The sequence below is a fragment of the Penaeus japonicus genome, unplaced genomic scaffold (assembly GCF_977035675.1).
Source record: "Penaeus japonicus unplaced genomic scaffold, GWHDUDI00000001_assembly GWHDUDI00000011, whole genome shotgun sequence".
NCBI classification, from domain to species: Eukaryota; Metazoa; Arthropoda; class Malacostraca; order Decapoda; family Penaeidae; genus Penaeus; species Penaeus japonicus.
Window position 1 is genome coordinate 3,589,097 of NW_028234413.1, and position 10,000 is coordinate 3,599,096.

At 45.2% G+C, this 10,000-nt stretch overlaps 2 protein-coding genes across 2 annotated transcripts in view; one reads left to right on the forward strand and one right to left on the reverse strand.

The window, feature by feature from the left end:
• The window catches only part of LOC122253372 (uncharacterized), a 1,775-nt gene extending 1,082 nt beyond the window's left edge, over window positions 1-693 (forward strand). Inside the window, exon 2 of the mRNA XM_043016409.2 lies at window positions 1-693. This exon is cut by the window's left edge and continues 504 nt beyond it. Coding sequence (XP_042872343.2) covers window positions 1-513 — 513 coding nt within the window. The 3' untranslated portion in view covers window positions 514-693.
• Window positions 694-3,556: 2,863 nt separating this feature from the next.
• Window positions 3,557-10,000, reverse strand: part of LOC122253370 (uncharacterized) — an 8,812-nt gene continuing 2,368 nt past the window's right edge. Inside the window, 3 exon segments of the mRNA XM_086542108.1 lie at window positions 3,557-5,603; window positions 8,321-8,449; window positions 8,451-9,533. Coding sequence (XP_086398234.1) covers window positions 4,152-5,603; window positions 8,321-8,449; window positions 8,451-9,533 — 2,664 coding nt within the window. The 3' untranslated portion in view covers window positions 3,557-4,151.

The window sequence follows — 10,000 nt, forward strand, 5'->3', positions numbered from 1 at the left end:
CAGGGATTTATCAACCAGGGGCAATACGCAAATCAAGGACAACAACAGTTTAATAATCAGAACCAATATGCACTGCAACAGCAACAGTTGAGACAGCAGCAACAGTTTCTGAATCAGCAACGACTACAACAGCAGCAGCAATATAACCGTCAACAACAGTACAATAACCAACAATTGCAACTCCGCCTGCAGCAGCAGCAACAGTACGAAAGACGCAGATCACAAATAATCAAACTGCAGCCAAAGGTCGGCGTACTTCCCCCGATATTCGGTCACCAGCGTCAGCACGGCGGTCAGCAGCAGCAGCAGCACTTTACACAGCAACGACAGCAGTTCTTCACACAGCAGAATCCAAACGTACAACAGCCATTTATTGGGCAACAGCCACGCTTCAGGTCTTCGCAGGCTGTTTCCTCTAATTCGGCACAAAGTGGACAGTTCTCACAGGACCAGAATGTCGGCCCAGTGGAATACGCCGTGGTGCCTGTCACACTCCATCGTATTAATCAGTAACTTCTGCTTCTCCCTTGTTCTGTTCCGTATTCTCTGTGTTCCCGGTCCTCCCAATGGCAAGGGGAAGGAGAATCCAGGAACTAAGTTACGAAAACGGTTTGTACGCGCACACATGATTAGTAGGTCACCTTTTTTGTCCAGCATGATGAAAAAAATGGTAATAAAAAGTGGTTATCAGGGTTTCCTTTGTTTAAGTTTATCCATATTCATTAGTACCTTATTGTGTAGCTCACTCGAAGTAGATTTAATTCATCGTCCCTTCGTCTAATCTTCAGCTAGGATGACCAAACGTAATGAAATAGATATAACTTAATTTCTGCATCATACTAACTGAAACAATGCAAACAATGAAACAAATCACTGTCAGCAACTCCACATCTATAGGCCCACTGTGTTCCAGCAATACTACCTGAGCGGTTACTGGATATTTCAAATATTTCAAGCGGTAAGAGAGGATTACTTGAAAACTAATGTTCAACATGTGGTCCCCATGTTTGTTTATTTCTCAAATGTAGATCAGGAAGTACGCAGCTTCAGTTGCGGCGTACACTCATACCGTCTTTTGCCTTAAAAGAAATATACGATTAAATAATGAAAATAAAAATCATATTGTTGATAATGATAATAATGATGATGGTAATAATAATTATGATTATGATAATAATAATAACAACAATAACACCAAAACCAGCAACAGCAACAATAATAATGATGATAATTATCATTATTATAATTTAATGTACATCATGCATCAAAGGAGTTATACCTTAAATTGGACACGCTGCTGCCATCTAAAGGTGGCGAAACTTTGAAAGAAGTTTGCGAATAAAGCAGTATTTTAAACAAAAGACCCTATTCATGGCAGGCAAGTATTAAGGATACTGAAGAACGACTTCATATGCTCTATTTTATGTTATAAATATCAATGTTGTTATTATCATGGCCGAAGAATAACCCTATGAAGTTTCATGGCCCCATCGATGGTCGGTTTGTGCTACCCTTTGGTGCGTAATGGCAATTCAATAATTTCTTTCTTGTACATCAGTAAACCTTTCCCTTATAAGCCCCAAAACGACCATGTCATCCCCCCCCCTCACGCTTTCTTTCTTTCACGATTTCCTCAATTATTTTAGCAGGGGGGGTAGACTAGAAAACGGGTGAGCTTTTATCTCTCGCAACTGAATTACTTACCTTTGGCTTACCAATGACTTCTTAATTAACCATTGGCGGTGAACGGTTCAACATGGAATATCAAGTTGAAAATTCCAAAACTAATGTGGGGGTACATGTCCCCTCCCCCCTCCCCTCCCAACAGCTACGCTACTGTGACGAACTCCATAGAAAATTACATCCTAACGATTTATATTCAAATCAGCCCTAAAATTACATATAATTAGCAACTGAATGATGACTATCATCCATAAGAGGGTATGATATTGCGTTCATTTGAATTAATCGTAGAACACCAAAGCCTTCCACAGATGTCCAGTTGTAGATGTGAAGGAAGTGTATAATGATGCCTGGTAGATGACAGCATCATTTTTTTTCTACACTGTTTAGCCGATTTATGCGAGCAGTATGTTGCTTGTTGTACTTTAGTCTTAGTTAATTTATTTTTTAGTCTCCCTTTCAATGTTGCTATAAGATCTTTCCAACAGCATTACACTCTATTAACATGTGCAATCCATAATGGGTGGATTAGGGTGGCGTAACTATTAATCATTGCCAAGCCTCTGGGCACCATGTGCAATGTTTTTCTTTTCGTTGATCGAATGTTATTTTTTTAGCGTTACTCTCTCAAACAAACACACAAGATGACACCTGAACAACCACATAAAAGTAAGTTCAACCAGGGGCAGAGAATAAAATAAAACAAAATGTCGCAGATACAAACCTGCCATATATTAATAACTTACAATATAATTACAATATCTCATCTAAATATCACAATAAAGTAGTTTTAGGAAATACATAATATTTGAACCTACCATCACAGAATGCTCATGGGTTCGCATATGCTTCTTTTTTTTAACTATCACTTTTGTTCAATATGCAGTCTTAATATCCTAAAAATTTCCAACCTGGAAATCGGGTTTATATGTCACTGTTATATTCACCGTTTCATCTATCATTCAAACTGCTCAATATCTCCCTAAATATCAGCTCGATCACATACCAATCGAATCATAATGTTGATGATGAATACATGAATACACGAAGAATACAGTGGTGGTATCTCATTCAGGTATACTTTCTCACTGGACAAGGTAGTATCACTAGAGCTCGAAATGAAGACATGGATGTACCGTCAGCGTGCAGTTTTGTCCACGTGACTGAAGCCTCGAAACACTGGAATGGGATACGTTGCACGAATCCCAAGGCAATATTCGCAACATGCACCAGGGAAACGCAGACTGTACATGACATGCTAAAAATATAGAGTAGAGTAGAGTAGAGAGAAAGAGGGAAAGAGGGAAAGAGGGAAAGAGGGAAAGAGGGAAAGAGGGAGAGAGGGAGAGGGGGAGGGAGGGGGGGGGAGAGAGAGAGAGAGAGAGAGAGAGAGAGAGAGAGAGAGAGAGAGAGAGAGAGAGAGAGAAAGAAGAGGGGAGGGGGGAGAGGGGAGATGGGAGAGGAGAGAGAGAGAGAGGAGAGAGGGGAGAGGAGAGAGGGAGGAGAGAGGAGAGAGGGAGGGAGAGAGGAGAGAGAGGGGGAAGGAGAGAGGGAGAGAGAAGAGAGGGGAGAGGAGAGAGGGAGAGAGAGAGAGAGAGAGAGAGAGAGAGAGAGAGAGAAGAGAGAAAGAGAGAGAGAGAGAGAGAGAGAGAGAAGAGAGAGAGAGAGGTATGTGTGTGTGATGTGTGTGAGAGTGTGTGTGTGTGTGTGTGTGGAGAGTGTGTGTGGTGTGAGGTGTGTGTAGTGGTGTGAGAGTGTGTGGTGAGAGTGTATGAGTGTGTGTGTGTGAGTTGTGTGTTTGTGTAGTGAGTGTGTGTGTGTGTTGTGTGTGTTGTGTGTGTGTGTTTTTGTGTGTGTGTGTTGTGTGTGTGTGTGTGTGTGTGTGTGTGTGTGTGTGTGTGTGTGTGTGTGTGTGTGTGTGTGTGTGTGTGTGTGTGTATGTGTGTGTGTATGTGTATGTGTATGTGTGTGTGTATGTGTGTGTGTATGTGTATGAAATTAACACTAAGATTGATTCCCTTATTTTTGTTCAACATTTACACTGGATATGAAGATACGATTACACAACACCTATAGTGCCACATCCACCCATCCTGAAACCAGACTTTCGGGTTTGAATCAGTACACTGTCTTTTCTTAATTACTGTGTTCTCTTCAAACCAATGTATGTTGGTTTCTGCTGCGAATTTCATTTCAATCCTTTAACATATTCCAAGCTATGATTTCCGGTTATAAATAAATAAAGCTTTCATTTACAAACATTAAAACACCAAAACTGTTTCACGACAAATGTTCAATGTTACAATGGTTTAGGCCCATGCTGAACATACTGCCTTTACCGAGTTCTGAAAGAAGAAAAAAATATATATATACACCCGATAAACTGTATATACTTCTACTAAAGTGACTGCTGAGCAAGATACAGATGTGCGCTGTATGTTACATATTATATTAACTCGAGAAAATCATTATCTATCATTATCCACTGGAAGCACAAATTCTGAGCAAATGAGATTTTGCTGCAGCAATTCCTGGCCTATTTGAGAGGTTGATGCATGACTATGGGTTATGTAGCGAGTCGAGGTAAGGGCGGGCAACAGAGACTGGGAAGAAGGTGCTTCGGTGTAGTCAAACGTGTGAAGATTAGAAGCCATGGTTAGTTCCCCAGGATTGGTGAGGGAGTGGAGGCTGATCTCCTCTTTGGCGCCGTGCTTTTCGACGGGCCTTACACTCTGGGACGTGTCCACCAGGCCCTCGTTCTCGAGGGTTCGCAGGGTCGACTCCAGCGGGTCGTTATCGGGAGAGGTAGGCACCATTACCATGGTCTCGGAACTCTGCGATAAGCTGAAAGGCTCTACAACCACTTGGCTGCTATGGCCAACATGTCCGTAAGGAGCTGCTGAGGACAGAGGCAAGGTGTGTAGCTCACTGGCCGATACCAAAGATACTGTTTGAAAGGTACTTTCTTGTGGAAATTGAAAGGTTGACGGTATTAACTGGATAATCTGGGAATCTCCAACTGTTATAAGCTGGCTCTGTTCAGAGTTGGAGTTCTCGCCCATTAGTATAATACTTTCCTGTGCAGGCAGCAAGATGTCTGATGTATCTTTGACTGTAGTTTGAACTGTCTGGATTACAGGAGACAATGAGGAGTTTGATACATCCACAAATTCAAAATCTTCGCCTTCAGAAAACTCTGTGGAAGGGGCAGTCTCCTGGCCTTCTGGTAACTTCTCCTTGCCGCTTGCTTCCATGTCCTCAACCCGTCTGAACTTCTTTGTCAGTCTGGATTTAAAGGTTTCGTCGTGTGCTGACAACATGTGCCTCTTAAGGTGGGAGAGACGCTTGTAACTTGTTCCACAATGACACTGATATGGCCGGTTATCTGAGTGTGTGTGATGATGTCGTGCCAATGATGACTTGTTCTTGAAAGTCTTACTACATTCCGTGCACTTGAAGTTTCGCTCATCCGAATGCATGAACTTGTAATGGTCCTTCAGCGTGCCGAGTGCATGGAAAGAACTCCCACAAATCTCGCACATGAAATTCCTACTCTCCAAGTGCAGCTCCATGTGCCTCTTCAGCGCGTAATTTCTCTTGGTCTTGTAGTCGCAGTGAGGGCAGGTCCACGTGATCCCCACTTTGTGAGCGACGCGACTATGCTTCAATAGCATATTCCTGGAAGGTAACTTGATGCCACAATACTCGCAGCTAAAAGCCAAATTCTGCTTCACATCGTAAGCATGATCTTTCTGCAGGTTGTTTGTGAGAAGCATGTGTTCATGGATAACACCCGTCATGTGTTTGCGGAGCCCACGCTGGTGGCTGAACTTTTTGTTGCACAATTTGCATTCTAAGGGTTTTACACCTGAAATCAGAGAAAAACAATTCATGAACATCAGTGTAAACCATTGAGTCAGCTAATATTTACCGAAACACACACGATTTCTATTACTTATCATATCAATTGACACTTCCCCATTTTTTCTATAACACAAAAAAATCTTCAAAATAATATGAGAGAGGAGAGGAGAGGAGAGGAGAGGAGAGGAGAGGAGAGGAGAGGAGAGGAGAGGAGAGGAGAGGAGAGGAGCGGAGAGGAGAGGAGAGAGAGAGGAGAGGAGAGGAGAGGGATGAGGAGGAGAGGAGAGGGAGAGAGAAGTAGGGGGAGGGGAGATGAGGGAGAGGGAGGAGGAGGAGAGGAGAGGAGAGGAGGAGGAAAAAGAGAGGATGAGGAGAGAGAGGAGAGAGAGGGGAAGAGAGGAGAGAGGAGAGGTGAGGAGAGAGGAGGAGAGGAGAGGAGAGGAGAGGAGAGGAGAGAGGAGGGGGGAGAGGAGGAGAGAGAGAGGAGAGGGATGAGGAGCGGAGAGGAGGAGAGGAGAGGAGAGAGGAGAGGGGAGAGGAGAGGATGAGGCTGAGGAGAGGAGAGAGTGGAGAAGGAGAGGGAGAGGAGAGGGAGGAGAGGAGGATAGGATAGGAGAGGAGCGGAGAGAGGGAGGAGAGGAGAGTGGAGAGAGGAGAGGGAGAGACAGAGAGGAGGAGGAGTGAGGAGGAGAGGAGGAAGGAGAGAGGAGAGGGAGAGGAGTGGAGGAGGAGAGGAGGAGGAGAGGAGAGGAGAGGAGGAGGGAGGAGAGGAGGAAGGAGGGGAGGAGGGGGGAGAGTAGAGGAGGGGAGGAGGAAGGAGGGGAGAGGAGGAGGGAGGAGAGGAGAGGAGAGGAGAGGAGGGGGGAGGAGAGGAGAGGAGATAGGAGAGCGAGAGAGTGAGGAGAGGTGAGAGGGAGAGGAGTTGAGGAGCGGAGAGAGGAAGAGGAGAGGAGAGTGGGTAAGGGGAGAGAGGAGGAAAGGAGAGTGGTGAGGAGAGAGGAGAGGAGAGGGAGGGAGAGGAGGTGAGGAGAGGAGAGGAGAGGAGAGGGAGCACGAGGAGCGGAAGAGGTGAGAGGAGAGGCTAGAGGAGAGAGGAGAGTGAGAGGAGGAGGAGAGGAGTGGAGAGAGAGAGGAGGGAGGAGAGGAGGGAGAGGAGAGAGGAGAGGAGAGGAGAGCGGGAGAGGTTGAGGAGAGGAGAGTGAGGGGAGAGGAGAGGAAGAGGGGAGGAGGAGAGGGAGGGATGAGAGAGTAGAGGGAGGAGCGGTGAGAGGTGAAGATGGGAGAGGGAGGAGAGGAGAGGTGAGGAGAGGAGTGGGAGTGGGAGGTGAGGGTGTGAGTGGAGTGGAGAGGAGAGGAGAGGAGAGTGGTGTGAGAGTGGTGAGGAGAGAGTGGAGGAAGAGGAGAGGAGGAGGGGAGTGGGAGAGGAGAGGAGTGATGGAGAGAGAGGAGAGGGGAGAGGAGAGGTGAGGGAGGAGAGAGGAGGATGAGAGGAGAGGAGAGGAGGGGAGAGGAGGGGTGAGGAGAGGAGGAGGTGAGGAGAGAGCGAGGAGGGTAGAGGAGAGGAGAGGGGAGAAGGAGGAGAGGTGGGGAGGAGAGGGAGAAGGAGGAGGAGAGAGAGAGAGGAGAGGGAGAGGAGAGGAGAGGAGACAGGAGTGGAGGAGGAGAGGAAGAGAGGAGAGTGGTGGGAGGGAGGAGAGAAGAGGGAGAGGAGAGGAGAGGAGAGGAGAGGAGAGAGGAGGAAGAGGAGAGGAGAGAGGACGTGAGGGAGAGGGAGAAGGAGGGGAGAGGAGTGGAGAGGAGTGGAGGAGAAGAGAAGAGGAGAGGAGAGGAGTGTGGAGAGGAGAGGAGTGGAGAGGAAGGAGAGGAGAGGGAGAGGAGAGCGGAGAGGAGAGGGAGAGGAGGTGAGAGGAGAGGAGAGAGGAGGAGGAGAGGAGATGTCAGTCCGGGAGGAGAGGAGAGGGCGAGCGGGAGTGATGAGGGGAGTGTGGAGTGGTGAGGGAGAGGAGAGGAGTAGTGTGAGAGTGTGTGGAGAGAGGAGTGGAGAGGAGAGGAAGACGGAGAGAGAGAAGGTGAGGAGGAGGTGAGGAGAGGAGGAGAGGGGGGGGGGAAGGAAAAGGAGAGGGAGCGAGAGGAGAGCTGAAGAGGGAGGAGAGGAGTGGGAGAGGAGAGGAGAGGAGAGGATAGGAGAGGAGAGGAAGGGGAGATGAGAGGTGAGGGAGAGGAGAGGAAAAGAGGAGAGGAGAAGAGAGGAGAGAGGAGAGGAGAGGAGAGGAGAGAGACGGAGAGGGAGGAGGGAGAGGAGATGGAGAGGAGGAGAGGAGAGGAGGGAGAGGAGAGGAGAGGGAGGAGAGGGTGGCTGATCTCTTTTTGTACTGTAAGAGTCCAAATGATAATGCCACTACTATTTCTTTTTGATTTTCTCTCTCTTTGACACAGTAACCACTCAACTCCACACAAACTGTGTAGTTCTTCTTTTTGCAATTTTTTTTCGCTTTCTCTGAGGGAACTCTAAAACTACTACTACTACGTTCTAACATGGGAGATTGTCAATTCTTTCCTCCTAACTTTTTTGTTGTCTCCTTCCTGTAACCCACAAGGCAATGATAGAGACTGTTGGGACCTTGCTTTCTTGTGCTCATTGGTTGCAATTTTAAAGTTCTTTCCTCCCCTTTTTTCAGGAATCTACTACATTCTACAAACATGTTCAAGACTATGAACCTAAATATCCAATCCTGTTCCTGATTAACAGCAGCCGATGTTGTATGAGGCCAGCCCCGGGGGCAGCCGGGGGCCCTTCTTTATCCATTTCATGATTGTCAAAGTAGGATCCTGATGTAACTTCTTCCATATGTTTTTTACTAGATAAATTACAATTGCTATATTGAAGGTCTGTACAACTGTTCTCCTTTCTTCTCTTTCTCTTTTCTTTTTCTTTCGGTTTCTAACTTGAAATTAAATGCATATGGTTCTTGCTCTGAAAACATACTCCTTCCTTCATTCTCTGTAATAAAACTTGATGAAACTATGGTTTCTTTCTCTGTAACAACTCCATCATGATTAACTGTGTCTGCTGCCTTCACATTTTCATTTCTTATGTGAGTTGCATGAAACTGGTTTTCTTGACTATTAACATCTTGGTTTCCTGGAAAGTCTTGAGCCCTATCTTGTTCCTGTAACATTTCTCTCCCTAATTCCTCATGCTGATGAAGCAGTGACTCCAATTCTGATGAATCTTGTGTTTCACTTCCCAACTTCTCCTGGCTTCTATATGTAGCTATCTCTTGTGATACAATGTCATCAACCTCCTGTAATCTATTTCTTTTAGCTGCTTCCTGTTGTGCTCTGTCAAATGTCTCTAATTCTTCTGTTAAATTTTCAGTCTGCTGAGATAAAACTCCAGATGATTGTTGCAAGCACTGGACAGCATGTGTATCTACACTGTGATGCAATGAACTGTGCACAGAGCTAAGGTCTGAAGTGTGTGCTTGAGGAAAAGGCTCTAATGATATTAATGAATGGTCTGGTGTTCTTGCCACATTTAAATCCTGCGGAAGGATTACTTCCAGCGACTGACTGTGAAGATCGTGTGAATGATCCTTTGCAGAATTTTGTTGATGGGACAGCGGTAAAATTGCCTTCTTCAGACTTGACTGCTCAGACTGAGATAAGATCTCCTCAGATTCAATGACATTTTGCTGATGCATCCCATGTAATCTCCCTTCCCGTATATCTTGCTGACATGCACTTGGCGCCTTAAGTCCAATTACTTCCTGTGATCCCTGTAACTTCTCCCTACCCAGTGGTAGAGATTGCTGACTGTGAATATCTTCGGGTATACTGAAGTCGGCTGAACTGGCAGCAACTGCATCTTCATTGGCTTGATGTGTGCCATGGAGCTGGTGGTTTATTGTAAGTTGCAAGATATCTATGGCTTCCCTTTGCTGGTTACTTGACAATTTCCCTAATGTTGCAAGTAAACCTTTCAACTGTTGAAAAGGCAAAGATGATAACGAAATTAATATAGTTGGTTATAATCCACCTTAACATTAAAATCATGTATACTCAAGTTCCATCACTTTATTGTATCAATTTCATTATCTTAATAAAGAATTCTTTATGGGGTTATAAATAATAAAAACATATTTTGTTATCACATATATACATAAACACACACACACACACACACAAATCAGTAATTACTCAATACAGTTAAAAACTGATACTTTCCCCAATAATAAGACCAAATCTCATGGAATCTTTAAATGCATAGCATAATTTCCTTATCGCTATAATGCTTATGCAATAACCTTCTTTTGTCTCTTCTGCATCCTACAACCCACTAGTTCCTGATGAGCAAAACTAGTGACAAAGAAAGTGAAATGTAACCAAATCACTCATCTGCTTGAACATGAATCTGTAATATTATAGAAAAGACAAAATCCCAAAGGGAAAG